This window comes from Paroedura picta, chromosome 10 (genome assembly GCF_049243985.1).
Source record: "Paroedura picta isolate Pp20150507F chromosome 10, Ppicta_v3.0, whole genome shotgun sequence".
NCBI lineage: Eukaryota > Metazoa > Chordata > Lepidosauria > Squamata > Gekkonidae > Paroedura > Paroedura picta.
The window spans coordinates 5,898,136-5,914,789 of record NC_135378.1 but is presented as its reverse complement, the minus strand read 5'-3'; the positions used below and the strand labels follow the sequence as shown (position 1 = coordinate 5,914,789).

Genomic DNA, 16,654 nt, shown 5'->3' with positions numbered 1-16,654 from the left:
GAGTTCGGGTGACCGTCCATTAGGAGATAGAGCTGGGTGTCATCAATGTACTGATGGCAACCCAGCCCAAAGCTCCGTACCAGCTGGGCCAGAGGGCGCATAAAGGTGTTAAACCATGTGGGGGAGAGGACCGCACCCTGAGGGACCCCGCAAGTGAGTCTATAGGGCCGCGAGAGCTCTTCCCCCATAGCAACCCTCTGGGACCGGTTCTAGAAGAAGGAGCTGTGCCCTGTATCCCCATACCGGCCAGGCGATGGACCAACAGTTCGTGGTCCACAATGTCAAAGGCCGCCGATAGGTCTAAAAGGACCAACACGGCTGACCCGCCTCTATCCAGCTGGATTTAAGAAAAATGGACTGTGGCAACACCTTCTTAAATTTAATGGTGAAGATATATTCCCGGCAGGAACAAGGCAGGGATGTCCATTATCACCGCTGCTTTTTAATTTGATTCTGGAAATGCTAGCCACTAAAATACGCTTCTGTGACAGCATCAACAGATTAAAAGTAGGAAAAGAAGAATTTAAGCTAAAGTGCTATGCAGATGACATAGTATGTGTGCTAATGAATCCCCTGACTTCCATTCCAGCACTTTATGATTTACTAAATCTATTTGGGCAGCATGCTGGATATAAGATTAATAAGCTCAAAACTAAAATATTCTTACAGCGGATGAAGAAATCATAAGAATGTTATATTAATCAAACTACAGGATGTGAAGTGAATCCGAAAGTGATAAAATATCTGGGAGTATACTTAGATAAAGATCTAACAGACCTAACAAAGAATTACCAAAGAGCCTGGAAAATAATTCAAAAAGATCTGGAACGATGGCCAAGAATGAAAATCTCATGGTCTGCACGCATAGCGGTAATAAAAATGAATATACTTCCAAAAATAAACTTTCTATTTCAAACTTTACCTATCATGCTTGAGGGTAGATTATTGAATAAATGGCAAGCAGAATTACACAATTTGTTTGGGCTTATAAGAAACACAAAGTATCAGCTAGAGCAGTGGTCCCCAACCCGCAGGGTTGCATGGCCGCAAAGGCCATGGCGCCGGGCCGCGGCTCCCTCTCCCCGCCCCCCCCCCACAGTAAAAAACTTCCCAGGCCGCAAACTTGCAGCCCGGGAAGCTTCTTACTGCGGGAGGGGGGGGGGGAGGGAATCAGGGCCGTGCCCTGCCGGTCCCCAGCCTCAAAAAGGTTGGGGACCACTGAGCTAGAGTGTTACAAGATGAGAAGAAGAGGGGAGGACAGGTTCTGCCAAATCTGAAATTATATTTGCACTCCGTTATGTTGGTCACACTGGCAGACTGGATGATAGACCCAATGGTAAGAGACTTAGTAATAGAAAGAGAGAATCAAGGGATAGGGTTGCATGAAATTCTTTGGCCATCTTACTGGAAAAAAGTTGAAGATAAAGGAAAACCTCTGGAGCTACGGTGCTGTCAAGATATGGCAAAGATACAGGAAAAGACTTTCTCCAACCCCTTCCTTACTAAAATCACCAATAGAGGCGTACTTTACATTACAACAGCAAGCAAGGATCACATGCCTAAAGTATAAAGATATCCTAACCAATACAAGAAAACTTAAAGAACTGTCAACTATAAACCAAGAAAGAATTCCAATAAAGTGGTTGGAATATAACCAACTAAAATCTAGACTCAAAACAGACTTCAAAACACGAGAAGGTACAAGGGGGGCATTTTCAGAGTTCGAGGAACTGATCATACAACAAAAGTCTCATTTACAAGGTCATATTTATAAAATATTATTGAAACACGAAACAGAAACAGTCAAAAATTGCATGGTTAAATGTATGAGGAACTTTGAAAATACAGTGCCGTTAGACACATGGGAAGAGATGTGGAAAAAGGTGAACAAACTTACGAGAAATCAAGCCATCAGAGAGAAATGGTACAAAATGTTCTATCGCTGGTATATAAAACCTAAGATAATAGCGAGGATGTCTAAAGGAAGCAGCAATTGATGCTGGAAATGTTGAGAAAATAGGATGTGCCCCACAGCGCATAAGCTCTGGTCTAAGATTCACATGGAATTAGAAAAAATGTTAAACCTAAATTTTGCCATGAAACCAGAGCATTTCTTATTAAGTTTCTTCCCAGATAACATTCCGAAACAAATGGAATCGCTGTTTTTTTTTTGCCACGACGGCGGCCCGACTAGTAATAGCTAAAAGATGGAAACAAAAGGGGATTCCCACAATTGAAATGTGGTTGGAAAAATTAACTGAGATGGCCAGAATGGATAGATTAATGCTGTTAGTAAATAACCAGGAAGAAAAAAAATTTCAACAGTGGGAGATGTTTTGTTTTACCACTCTATTTAATAGTCGGAGGAGTAAAGAAATGGAGAAGGGGTTAAGAGACAATATGGACAAGGAGAAAAATTCTTGATCATTTTGACAATGAATAACAATAATATATTATGCTGATATTATTTTATTTATTTATTTATTTATTGTATTTATATACCGCCCTCCCTGAAGGCTCAGGGCGGTTATGTTAGTATTATTACTATGTTGATGTTAAGTTTAATCCAGTTGCACCAAAAGATTTATGTTTTGGAAGTAGTTATATGAATTCAATTGCTAAGAAATTAATATGTAATTAAAATGGAACGAATAAAATTTTCTTTAAAAAAAAGAGAAGTCTATGCTCCTGACCACTACACCAAGCTGGCATGCCATCTTTAGAGATGGCTCAATTGCAGTTAGATCTTTTAAAGGAATATTATATGAAGAACTCATGTTGTTGGGACCCCAATTTTGTGACACAACACCATGGCTGACATTGTATCTGCAGTACCAGCATGCGAGTATCGCCACTTATCCTGTAATGTGGATGTTTAAAATAAATTATGACTGCATGGTCCCAATTTTGGCATTCATTTCCCCTTCAACCAATTCAGTAAAGTCCATCACCATGCAAATTCCCATTAAGTCCTCCCAAATTATTCCTGGTGGAAAGGTTCTTAGGGAGAACTTGAAAGGAAAAAAAAGTCAAAGAGTACTTGATTGCATGCACTAAACAGTAGTCTACGCCTGCCCGAACCTCTCTTGCTACCAAAAACTAACTAATCTAACTCCCCTTTGGTGCTCCTTGTCTGTCAACTGACGTTTGGGACATCAAAAGTGCAGCACAGTGGTTTCTAAATCTCTAAATACAATTGCATTATGTAGGTTTGGAAAAACACAAAGTAATTGTAAGCCATTTTCACAACCTTCAGGTCGTGAAAAGTGGGGTATAAAAAACAATTCTTCTAAATGTTTTGCACCCCTGCAGCACCAGAAAGTTGCAGATCTATAATTTTTGTGGTCAAATCTTTTGGTCACAGTTAATTTATGTGATCCAACCGGGAATTTGTTACACCAAAGCAAAAATCCTGAAAACCTGTGCTTTGTGCCATCATTTAGGGCTAATCCTGCGTTGAGCAGGGGGTTGGACTAGATGGCCTGTATGGCCCCTTCCAACTCTATGATTCTATGATTTCACCACCACACTGTGAGTGCATTATTTTTGTGGTACCATCTCCAGTTAAGGACACAATACATGATTTGATGGCAAGTTTAAGGCAACATAATGCAAAATTCTTCATGATCCCTACAGATCTTTGCTTTAGAATCATGCTTCTGCAGGGTGGCTGTGCCAAGGAGACCCATGCATTTTGAGGCGAGATCCGGGACTATATACAAATCATGTAAATTGAGGGTGGACTATAGAGCATTATTTACCCCACAGAACTCCCCCTCGAAGCCCAGCTTTGCTCAAGTTCCAGTCACAAAACCTCCAGGTACTTCCCAGGCTGAAACTGGAAGGCCTAATGCTGACTCTTTAGCCCTCGCCTCTGCCCTTGTGAGCCCGAAGAGAGGGCTAGGCTTAACATATTATGCGCTGCTGGAGCTTGGATGTATGCGTAGAAATAAATCCTCCCCCGGCCCAAGCACCCCGTCTCCCCATCATGATCAATCTAAGCTACAGCCTAGAGAGATCAGCGGCTAAAGAAATAAACTTTCACTCCTCCTTAAGTTCATCCTCGGTCATCACCCAAAAATAAAATGATTACAAAATTAAAAGACAGGAAAGCCTCTGAGCGCCCTTCGGCCGGCAGCCCTCCCCCCGCTCACCGGCTCCGAAATGGCGCCCGCGCTGCCTCAGGGCCAGTTTTAGTACTACTCGCCATGCGCATGCGCGCCTCTGGCTTTGGCGTCTGAGACGGTCAGGGAAGCTCGCGCGCCGCAGCCCAGCCCAGCCCAGCCCAGCCCTCGCGGGGGGAGGGGGAGAAGGGGCGGGGCTGCTGGGGCTCGGCTCTTCCCGGCGGCGCCTATCCGGGGCGGGCGGGCTCCGCTCGGCTCTTCCCAGCCCCTGCCGCCGTCCCTCCTGCGCGCGCGGCGCGTCTCGAGTAGAGTTGACTATATATGGTCAAAGCCAAGGAGAGAGGCGGAAAAGTGGCCCGGGCGGGCGCTTCCTGGTTCGTGCGGCGCGAGTCGGACTGCCGGCCTGCCTGGCCCGCCCCCGCCCCCGCCCCCGCCGCAGGGAGAGCGCCGCCGCCGCCGCCGCCGCAGTAACAAGTGGGCGCGAGCGAAGATGCCGTACGAGCCGCGTGAGTGATCGGCGGGGCCGCCTCCCCTCCCCTCCTGGCAAGGGGCGCCCGGGCGGGCGGGCGGGCGGGCGGGCGGGGAGGGGGCGCCGGGCGACCGGGCGGGGGGAGTGGAGGGAGAGGGAGCGGGGGGGGGCGTCGTTCTCGGGCCTCCCGCGGCCCCCCGGAAACCTCCCTTCCTGCCTTGCAGGGACCGTGTTCGCCAGCCTCCCGCAGGTGGAGCGGGGCGTCTCCAAGATCCTCGGCGGGGACCCCAAAGGCCGCCACTTCCTCTACACCAACGGGAAGTGTGTCGTCATCCGCAACATCGATGTAATGTATCCTTCCTGGGGGGGGGGGGTTGGGCGCGGGGGCTTCCCTCCTTCCCTCCCTCCCTCCCTCCCCCCCCCGGGCCCCACAGCGCCCCTGAGAGGGTGTGACTGGCCCAAGGCCGCCGACGGAGCGCCCTCGGTGGGGGCAGGATTTGAACCTGGGCCCCCGAAGGAAGAAGACCAGGGAAGAAGTGAGGGCAGGAGGGGGCCAGGGGAGGAAAGCTCCGCCTGCCTGTTTCAAGAGGCTTGGAAACGCATCAAGCCCCGAGGGAGGTGTGAGGAAATATTAACTTAATAAGTCATCCTGGAGACCATGGCAGCGAAATCTCTGCCCCCTGCTGCCTTTCCCCTCATCGGGCCCAGCTGGACTCCAACGGGCATTTCCTGCCTTACAAGGAGATATATATCAGTTTTCGGACTCCCACATGCAGGATTTTCCTCCCTGAATTGGTGGCTGCAAATCACCTCTTCCAAGGGGCCGGGGCCTGGGGCCAGAGCTCAGAGAGCCTGACTGCCGCCTCATCTCAAGGGCTCTGGGGCTCCTCCTGATTTGCACCAAACCATAGTTTATGCCATTCACACATAATAGCGATTTTGGCAGAGAGGAAATTGGACTATGTCCAAACATAGTCTCTCAGGAAAGTTGTGTTGGTGCCTCTAAATGCCATGTCCTTAGAAAATACATCCCTGAAGTCTAGTTTTAATTATAAGTTTTAGACTTATAATTGTGGTGTCTGTGTTCTATATGGACTGAGCACTGCATTTAGATGGGGCAGTTAAAAAACCCGGGCTCCACCAAATTGGCACCTTTCTCCCCCAGTGTAACAAGATCACATTCTTCAGGTCTTAAAAGTGCTCAGGAAAGCAGGAGATCGATTCTTACAGTCTTTGTATGTTCTGTAAGCTTCCCAGGCATCTCAGGCAAGCTCAGAGTGATGTCAGAAGCTGTCAGTAGAGGCTCATGTACCTTGAGCATCCAGCTCATGTATCTTGATGAAGGCACTTGATGGTATGGAGGCAAAGCAGGGGACTTTGCACAGGGGCAGGAGAGCTGATGGGGCCAGGTTATGAGACACTTAAGCCACATGCCCCGATCACGGTTTTAATCCACTTGTCCTGGGAACTGTTGGTAACAGCCATGCTGTGCCAGAGAGAGGTGCCCCCACTACATGCTCTCTAATAAATGCTTGGTGCTGCCTTCAGGTCTCCGAGCCACAGATGTCAATGCTGGATTCAGGTGGGCATGTTGGTCTGGAGCAGGGGTAGGCAAACTGTGGCCCTCCAGATGTCCATGGACTACAATTCCCTACATTCGCTGGCAGGGGCTCATGGGAATTGTCGTCCATGGACATCTGGAGGGCCACGGTTTGCCTACCTGGAGCAATAGAACAAAATGTGAGCCTTATGACCAACATTAAACTTTGTTTAAATTTTTAGAGGTGCCACTGGACTCAACTGCCAGTGCTGTTTCAGGTATAGAGAAGCATGCAGTCAGAGTCCGACATGCAGTCTGAAATGATTCCTCTGAAAGACCTTCAGTGATGTCCAGGCCTTAGTCTGATTGCTCAGCACAAGCAGCCCTTTTCACAGCTTCATTCAGTGTGTCAGTCAAAGGTCCCATCGGAGTGTATGTGGGCATGAATATGGTTGGTGATTGTCCTTGTGCATTTCCTTCACTCCAGAAATTCTCTTTAACTGAGATCCATGTGCTGAGGGCGGGAAAGGTGGAAACACAACCACAAGGGGTATTGGAGATGGAGCATGGTTTTTGTGATGTCTGCCTGCAGCCTCAGAGACTGGCCGCTTGACCTCAAGTGCCTTTCCCTTGTCAGTGTTACACAGAGTCCTTCCCAAAATAATCTCCCCAAATGCCAGTTGAGCTCTGTTTAGAATCTTTAAGCTGCTTTTTTATGATTAATTTTGGTTTGGGAGTGCCAGATTGCTTTGAGCAAGGAGTGAGGCAGTTGTTAAATTTTGTACCACACTTGGGGACTGTAGCAGCTGATGTTTGGTCATTTTATGATATTTTTAGAGACACAGAAATATAGGAGCTGAAAGGGATCTCCAGGGTCATTTAGTCCAGCTTTCTGCATAATGCAGGAAATTGAGAGCAGAATTACAACAAGAAGTACAGTGACAATCCTTAAGATGACTTATGTTTGTATGAAAAAGAATGGTTTTCCTAGGTGTTTAAGAAGAAAAATTACAAAAGTACAGAGTCAGTCATTTGGGGGGACTTGCACATCTTTCTATTCCTATATGATGACTGTATTACTTTAACAAAGGTATTAGCATGCCAAATGATCATGTAGCTCAACAGTTACTGCCAAACAATCATCAAGTTAAAAAAGAAGCCTCGTAGAAGTGAGGGGAAAATCGGTTTTTTATCATAATAAATCTAACATAAAGCACTGCTCTAAATCCACAGATATCGTTTTAGCTTCAAGCAGGATCAGCTGCCCAGGTAGCCTTGTGTTCAGCATTAAAGCTCTATCTCCCTCTGTGAGGACTTGTTACAGGCTGCATGAATACTTTACCTCCCCGGCCTGGTGTTGGCTAATACTGCAGGCTGCTACAAGCATCTCTGGTTTCAGTGCTCAAAAGAACCCTGTAGGAATTCAGCCCAAGGACACTGTAGGAATTAGAACTATGTGTGTTTAAATTGTATTTAATCTGCTTTCTTGAATTTTTTTTAGAGCCTCTGTTAATACTCTTTCAGACTTTTCCTGATGTGTTGTTCTAAGGTCAATATCTCTTTAAAACATTTCTCTCATCTTCTGCTTAAAAACAGAAATAGATATGACTCCATTCTTTATGTTCCATTAACAAAAATGGAATTTGACCACGCTGGACTTTGGGTTTAGTCATAGTCCTTTTTTCTGCTTCTCGCAGCTACAGTGAAGTATTTTAAAGCATCATTTAAGTTTGTCACAGAACCATCCTGGTCATGCTTACTTAGGTCCTTTTGCTCGCTTAAGCTAGAAGGTCTAAACCATGGGTAGTCAAACTACGGCCCTCCAGATGTCCATTGACTACAATTACCATGAGGCCCTGCCAGTGTTCTCTGGCAGGGACTCATGGGAATTATAGTCCATGAACATCTGGAGGGCCACAGTTTGATTACCGGAATCAAAATACTAGCTTTTCCTCCATGGTGGGGGGTGGGGGAGATGTGGCTGAGCTGAACGCTCTGCCTAATAAATACTAATGGAGGTTCAGTGATGAGCAATAGAATGACTCACCAAGCAGGCATATTCCTTGCATGTGTGTGTCCTGGATCACTGGAAGAACAAAAAGAAAGCACCATGTTGCTTTAGTCACTGATACATGAGGCACAAGGAAGCATTAAGGAGGCAGAGATTGATCCTTGGATCAATAATTCCTAGTAGGATCTGAAACTATAATCAGTTCTGGATCCCTGCAGCCAGAGGTCTGGCAGGTCATTCCAATCTGGAACTCCTGGCCTTCTTCCCACCTGTTATGGGGGGGAGGTCTTTCTCTTGGCCTTCTCCCTTTGCCTTCAGGCTTTTTCTTCCATGACGACTTCCTCCTTTGCCAGCTGGGCCTTGTCCTGGTCTGTGCCAGTGACCCCGTAATGAAGGGCAACAGAAGTGTGTGCTACCTACAACCTTCTAATGCATGTGGGTATCACTTTGTATGACGAGGCCAGACTTTCTCAACCAGAGTTTCCTGAATGGATGGGAGTTAATTAATGTTTCATATATTTTTAAAAAATTTGTTACACATTTATTGGGTGATATGACCATATATGGTCATGTCGACCCCACCTAGGGTTGAGCGCTACGGCTGCTTCGGCAAGCACCGAAACGAGGTGCCTCATGGAGGGGAGGGGCCATGCCAGCGGCACATGCTGCATCACTGGCCGCCTCTGGTGTCAGTGCTCACCAAAGTGCACGGAGCACTCAACCCTACCCCGCACACCCACACCTTCCAAAATGGCCAATGATAGGCCTTGAGGGGGTGGGAAGGGGAGGGGTCTTGGGTAGGTATTTACACAGCTATGGTTCCCAATCATAATAGGCATGGTTGTGGCACTTCTGCAATTTCTCAGAGCCTGAAGAATGTTTCAGGGGTTTCTCAATGGTAAAAAAGTTGAGAATGGCTGGACTAAGCCAATGTGTGTATTTTTCCAGGTCCATGAAATTCTGGTATGCACAGATAAAAATCCAGCATTCCAGGTATTAATATTCAAGCTGGAAAATACATATGTTGCCCTGTTCGTACAAAATGGTGGCTGCAACCATATGTGCCAGGTGGACCATGGGTAGGATGTAGTCCTGTTACCGATAGCTGGGACACCAAAATCCCTTGCTTGAACTGGGCTTCTGTCTTTTTCTCTGGCCCAAACTTAGTTGCCTTTGTTCTGTTTCATGTATGTTGCCCTAATCCCAAGGAGCCTGGACAGTGAACATACCTTTTGCCTCTCCCCTGTGACTTTGCCACATTGTTGACTAGGCTGAACATCATGGCAACCTACCTCAGTGAGCTCCATTTCCCATATCAAATAATCACCACTATGTCACCTTGGTGCGTACATAAAATAAATAGTTCTTTTATACTGGTAGAACATTGTATTTGTGTATAGAAGCTGGGTTTCTTTGCCACAAGCTTATCACCAATAGGGGAAAACTTCAGGAACTTCTTCTGGATGTTTAGATTGAATTTCATCCCATTGGATCTTGTCCGTACCTCCAGGGCAAGAGAGCAACTCTGCTCCATCCTCTATATGGCACCCTTTTAAATACTTGAAGATGGTTATCAGATCCCCTCTCAGTCATCTCCTTCCAGGCTAAACAGACCAAGATTCCCCAACCTTTCTTCATATGTCTTGGTCTCCCCCTCACCATCTTTGTTGTCCTCCTCTAGACACTGCTCCAGTTTGTCAACATCCCTTTTCAACTGGGGTGCCCAAAACTGAACACAGTACTCCAAGTGAGGCCGAACCAGAGCAGTGTAAAGTAGTACCATCACCTCCCATGATCTGGACACGATATTCTGTTTGATACAGCCCAAAATCACATTTGCCTTTTTAGCCACTGAATCACACTGCTGACTCGTATTCAATGTATGGTCTACCAAGACTCCGAGATCCTTTTTGCACATGCTACTGCCAAGACAAGTCTCCCCCGTCCTATATTGGTGTATTTGGTTTTTCCTACCTAAATGCAGAATTTTACATTTGTCCCTTTTGAACTTCATTTTATTCAGTTTAGCCCACTTCTCGAGCCTATCAAGATAATCCTGTATTCTGTTGCTGTCTTCAGTTGTGTTTGCTACCCCTCCCAGTTTAGTATCGTCTGCAGATTTAATAAGTGGTTCTTTCAGTTAATGTAAACTGTAAATTTGGCTCTTCATGAGCTGCAGAATCAGTACCACTGGTCTAAAGTGTTCTTAAAATGCAGTGTAAAAACTAGAGCTTGCCACCCCTCAAAAGTAGTCGGTGCCTCCAGTTTTCAGCAGATGTTGCTTGTTGAAGGACTGCAGAAATAACGGGAGCTGTAAATGGGTAGCTAAGTCTGAGCTGTTGTAAAGAACACTCCCTGGTCTTCAGGGTCAAAAATGTTGGCCTATGAAGTTGAGCTGCAGGAGTCAGATGGACTAGCCTTTTGACCTGGGTGGTAAGAAACGGTTGTCGTGGCTTGTGGCTGACACCAGCCCTGGTCAGACAAGGCTTTGAACGTAAAGGAGGGATGGCCCCCTCACTACAGTCTACTGCAGAGACATTGTGCATCCAGTCTACCACCTGATTTTGCAGGTAACAGATACCATACTGGTGCTTGTATATATATTTGGATGTCTGTGCGTAGGCTCTTTATTCCAACCCATGGGAAATGTCGTCTTGTGCTCTCTTCTTCTTGGCCTTCACAAAGTCTGCCTCTGTGATGGTCACTGACTAGCCTGGTCTGTTCCCAGCCTTTTCCTGGACAGGTGGGTAGCAGAGGGTGTGTTTGACTCAGCTTTTTAGCACAACCAGATGTACCAGGCAGTTTCTACTCTCTGTGCGGCTCTGAAACTGAGGGTCGTATGGGAGAAAATTGTGCCTTGGTGAGCTTGGCCTTTGGGCTCTGTTGAGGACTTGGCTCACAATCTTGTTAGCCATTTGCAGGTCTTGCCAGGGAGTACCCAGGAGGCACAAGTGGGTCATTGCTTTTGGAACCTTTGGGGTTTGGACACAGGTGTTTTGGTGAAGAGCAATGGCCTCTAATCTGGCAAACTGGGTCTGATTCCCCACTCCTCCGTCATGTAACGCCTGATGGGTGACCTTGGGCCAGTCACAGTTCTCTCAGAACTCTCTGTCACACCGGCCTTCACAAGGTTCCTGTTGCAGGAGAGGAAGGAAAAGGCAGTTGAAAGCTGCTTTGAAGCTTCTTGAAGCAGAAAAGCGGAGCATAAAAATTTTGCCATCACCCAGCCCTGTCAAGCAAAAGAACTTTCCTTCAGTACTTACATTCAGGCCTGTGATTTAAAATAATAATTCTCTTTATAGAATCCTGCAATTGCCGATATTTACACGGAGCATGCCCATCAAGTTGTCGTTGCTAAGTATGCACCTAGTGGCTTCTACATCGCATCTGGAGGTACAGTATCATCCCAATCCATGTGTCGTGGTAAAAATATGTGACTGTGGGCTGGGCAGGATTATACACGAAAGCAATGCACCTGTCGATCCATGTGTGTGTTTATTCCAGGGCTAGTCAAACTGTGTTTGCTGGCAGGAGCTCCTGGGAATTGTAGTCCAAGGACATCTGGAGAGCCGCAGTTTGACTACCCCTGGCTTATTCTAATCACAAAGCTACCTTTGGCCGGGAACTCTTTGGGACACTAGTGCCTTCATTCCTGCAACTCAGGGATTCCCAACCAGAGTTCTGGAGAGCCCTGGGGGGGGGGGGTGCGAGGACGTTTCCAGGAGTTTGGATGACCGCTGACATCAGTAGACGTCACTGGAGCCCACTTCCCCTGTCGCTCTACAAGCCTGCTCTCTTTCTCCGCAATGGAAGAACAGTAAATGATAGATCAGTTGATTGGCTGGCTTCTGCAGCCACTTCTCTGGTGGGGCATGTCACCACTTCCAAAGCATGAAAAATATTTCGGGGTTTTCTCCATGGTTAAAAGTTTGGAAAAGGTTGCTTTTCCACCGACTGGGATGTCACTGGATGTTGATGTTTCCAAGCCACAAGGACTAGGAATATGTTTTCAGTAGGAAGAATATGACTCTGAAGCTCCCCTCGTAGCCCCACTGGGCATATTCAGCCTATTCACATTCGAAGACAGTTGTGCATATATTGTGGTGACTATAGCTGGCAACCTTCAGGGTCTGACTTTGTGGGGTTTAATATTAAGCATGAAATCAGAAAAATGTGGATGACTGAATATGAATATCTAGATCAAGCTTTCTCAATATTTTTACCATTGAGAAACCCTGAAAAATCCTTAAGGCTTCAAAAAACCCCAGAGGTGGTGCAATCATTGCAGGATAGGGTTGGGAAGCATAGCTGTGTAGATGCCCACCTGGGGCCCCTCCCCTTCCCACCCCATTATTGGCCATGGGGGGGCATATATGGTCATATCACCCAATAAATATTTTGCAAAACCCTGGTTGAGAAAGGCTGATCTAGGTATGTCTGCTTTATTTTGGTCAAATGTGTTTCACTTTCAGGTGTAAACGTGAGATTAACTTTAGAATTCAGTGTCAGCACTTGGGCTTCCAGTACAAGCAGAAGATGAGTGTAAATATGAGGATGAGCAGCCTTAGGACGAGGTGCCTCGACTGGGATGGCCCAGGGTAGCCCAGTCCCAGCAGTGGCAGACCCAGAGGCAGGCAGTGTCTCGCCTTGAAAGCCCTACAGTGTAGCCGTAAGTCACCTGCCCTCCCCCCAGCTACACGTTTGGACAAGGGGTGGGGCTGCCCCAGAGATAGCACAGCAGTGCTCCTGGGCTTGCGGCAGTTGACACAGATGACGATTGAAGGCCCTTGTGCAGATGCAGAGCCTTCATGCCCAGCGGGAAAGGTGGAGGGGGTTGGCTTGCCTTGGCAGCATGGCCTACTCTTCCTCCTGGCACGGACGAGCAAGCGGATAGCTGCAGCACGAGGTTAGAGGCTGCATTCCTGTGCTGTTCTTCCACTCCATTGACGAGGACTGAAACGAGGCCTTTCCCTTGAATCTTGTCCCCTTTTACTTGTAATTGCAAATCCAGTCATCTAATTTGAAATGGGTAGAAGCAGTGCTTTAGTTGTAGGGGCATTGAATACACTTGGCTGCAGTGGCTTTGAAGTATTTGCTGTTTCATTTGATATGGCTTGATTTTAGAATTGTACTTGAATGGGCTATTATCTATTTCTCAATTTTTTAATTTGGATCTTAGAGCTCCTGGCAAACATACATGGTTCTCACCTTGCATTAGTTTCACAACAACCCTGTGAGGTAGATTAGGCTGAGATGGGTTCAGAGTTTCCCGGCGAGTTTTGTGGCTGAATGGGAGAGGTTGAACCTGGATCTCTGAGGTCCTAGTTTGAATTGTTAGCCATTGCATCACATTGAGTGGTTTAGTTTTTTGTTGGTGTTTATTGATATTGATGATCTAGGAGTATTCTTTGCAACTCTTTAGGTCAGTGGTCCCCAACCTGCGGGCCGCAGCCCGGTGCCGGGCCACGGCTCCCTCTCCCCGCCCCCCCCCCGCAGTAAAAAACTTCCCAGGCCGCAAGCTTGCAGCCCGGGAAGCTTCTTACTGCGGGAGGGGGGGGGAGAGGGAATCAGGGCCGCACTGTGCATGTGCGGCCAGGCTGCCTATGCACACATGCGCCATGCGCGGCCGAAATCGTGCATGCGTGGCACTTTTGCACATGCGCGCATGAGCGAAAGTGCCGCACATGCGCGATGCGCGGGCGGGGCAGTTGCCCTGCCGGTCCCCAGCCTCGGAAAGGTTGGGGACCACTGCTTTAGGTGACTACTCTATTCAGACAGTCTGAGCAGGCTCACTCTCCCTTCCCAGATTTCATTTCAGGCCTTGTTGAAGGGAGCTCAGCCAATCGGTAGTTGGAAATGTGCTGAGAAGCAGAGTTTTGCCTTATGTTTGACTGACTATAATTAGAGCTTTTTTGTTCTTTAAAAGAAGGGGGGTTCCCAGTCCTTACCTGCCAGTGCATCTGGCCACACCCCCTGGTTCATCTGCCAGCCAAAATGCCTTCCCTCCTCAGCTCCTCCTCCATTAAAGGCCTGGGCAGATTGCTCAGGCCCAGCTTGGCCTGCCCTTTCCTGGCCCCCTCATCCGCACCTCATGGCCAGTAGGGATAGCAATGGGTGCAGGAGGACACTAGATCTGCTGCTGCAGCAAAATACAGGTCTTTGGCCCGCTTGCTGCTTTCCCCTGGACTGCAGCTCCCGCAGCCTCTGCTGTAGGTTCTGGTTCCCCCATACTTGTATGTATCAGCACAGAAAAGGCTCTGGCTATAGAGTTACCATCACTGCCGTCTCTCTTGAGGCCCTGATAGCAAATGGGAGGCAAAGAAGCAGCACTCAGTTAGCTGGGGAGAGGGGGGGGAGTGGTCATCTAAACGTTAGGACCAGAGTGTTTGTGTGAGATGGACTGGGGGGGGCTACAGTGTCCTTGCTCTTACAGTGTCCTTGTGTCTTGTGACAGACATCTCTGGAAAGCTCCGAATCTGGGATACCACTCAGAAAGAACACCTGCTGAAGTATGAGTATCAGCCGTTTGCAGGAAGAATCAAAGACATTGCATGGACAGAAGACAGCAAGAGGCTTGCTGCTGTTGGGGAAGGAAGGGAGAAGTGAGTAGGGAATACAAGCCTTCTCTTTAGATTCCTCTTTAAAATCTTTGCAGAAAACTGCACCTTTGCTCGGGATTTAAGCTTCTAGATCCATTGTTGATCAGATGATAACTTAACAGCTGGGAACCTTTAAATAGTTCACATGCTTGGGAACAAAAGCTCTGTTGACAACCCACTCTTAAATGGCACACAGCAGTGATGCTGGCATTCTGGGTGTTTAGTTGTCTCCTCGCATTTCGTCTTTGGATTTGTTAAAGGACTCCTAGAGGTATGTGCGCAGACTCCCAAAGATAAGACACCCTCAAATCAATTCTTCCCACTGAAACCCTAAAGACTGCTTTGAATCCAGGGGCATTCTTAAAGACCAACAGGGTTTTATTTCTGGGCATAAGCTTTTGTGAGTATGCATGCATCACACAGGCATCCTCATGCTTTGCATATTTGCGGGGGGGGGGGGGGGAGGCAGCTTGCTGGAAGGACTAGTCAAGATGCGTAAGGAACTGGGCAATAAGTATAGCTGAGGTTGGATTAAAGCAATTGTTATACCCTGGCAGCAAATTAGCATTAGCATAGGAATATAAAAGTTAAGAAAGATATGAGAACAAAGTGGGTAATTGGCCTAAAAACATCCTTGCATTGCAGGCCTGCTTTGCATTTCCACATTTTGCACCACAGGCTGAGACTCGTAAACAGCCCTAGTTGGAGACTGGGTAGAGGGGGATAAATTGCTCCAAGGAAAATGCTCTAGATAAACACAGAATGCGTAAATGTGGTGTGTACTTGGCTGTGAAATCCAGTGGTTGAGGCTGGAAGAAGTTCCAGCTGCCTGTGGAGCTTTCCTCCAGCTCAGGTTTCAAACTCTGCTTAGTGAACTGGTAGACCATTGCTTTTAAACTGGTCTCCCCATTTCAAGCCCAGTCTTGTTGCCCAGTTGGAATGGACGGAGTCCATCCAGCTGAGGAGGTTTGCGCAGAAGTGGAGGTTTGTGCAGAAGTGGAACAGAATCTCCTTCAGAAGCAATTCGGGGGCTAGACCAAACCCTCGCAGATCCTCCTCCTCCTTGCATCGCACAACACTTGTGAGTTGGCAGGTATGTGTCAAGTCTCTTAAGGTGCCTGTTAGCACACGTCAGCCTGTCAGCCTATTGCAGTATTTCATTTCAGAGCATTTTCTGTACATCTCTGAATTCCTAATGTAAGTGTCCTCTTTTGCTCCCTTTGGTTTGTATTTAATGGACAAAGCTTTCAAATCCACACCCCCCCCCCCCAGCAAGGTTGAGATCACATGAGATTAACTGGGTGACCTAATTTCCATTGTCTAAGAAGGCTCAGCGTGCCGATTGTGGAGGAGGAGCTGAGCCCCAGACACAGCTTGCCATTGTTTGATGCGGCCTGCGCTTTGTTTATCTTTTGACTCTAGATTTGGGGCTGTGTTCCTTTGGGATACCGGTTCTTCAGTCGGTGAGATTGCTGGCCACAACAAGGTGATCAATAGTGTGGATATTAAACAGACGAGGCCTTATCGCCTGGCTACTGGCAGCGACGACAACTGCGCCGCATTCTTTGAAGGACCACCATTCAAATTCAAGTTTACAATAAGTGTGAGTGCGCATATTTAATTATCTGCATGTTGTCCAACCACACATATGCATGGGAAGGAACATTTCTTTCAGTGGAAGCACCCTAGGATGCCATTCTAGAAAGTCGTCCAATTTTGGAGGAGACCTAGTATCTTAATTGTCTTTAGGCAGAGGGCTGGAGCACGTAGGCCCCTGCTTCACTGTGAGATCCAGCTTGTGGCAGCAGCTGGGGTGGGGTGGTGAATCACCCAGCACCAATTTTAGTCCTCCACTGCATGCAGGATCAAGCCACTCCTGTGTTGGATCTCTGCACTGAACACCTATATCCT

The 16,654-nt window shown here is 47.4% G+C and overlaps 1 protein-coding gene across 1 annotated transcript in view; it reads left to right on the top strand.

Moving 5' to 3' along the window:
• The first annotated feature begins 4,470 nt into the window (after positions 1–4,470).
• WDR1 (WD repeat domain 1) overlaps positions 4,471–16,654 on the top strand; it is a 31,257-nt gene continuing 19,073 nt past the window's right edge. The window contains exons 1-5 of the mRNA XM_077301628.1: positions 4,471–4,630; positions 4,818–4,939; positions 11,447–11,537; positions 14,599–14,746; positions 16,166–16,346. Coding sequence (XP_077157743.1) covers positions 4,615–4,630; positions 4,818–4,939; positions 11,447–11,537; positions 14,599–14,746; positions 16,166–16,346 — 558 coding nt within the window. The 5' untranslated portion in view covers positions 4,471–4,614. The remainder of the gene's footprint in view (positions 4,631–4,817; positions 4,940–11,446; positions 11,538–14,598; positions 14,747–16,165; positions 16,347–16,654) is intronic.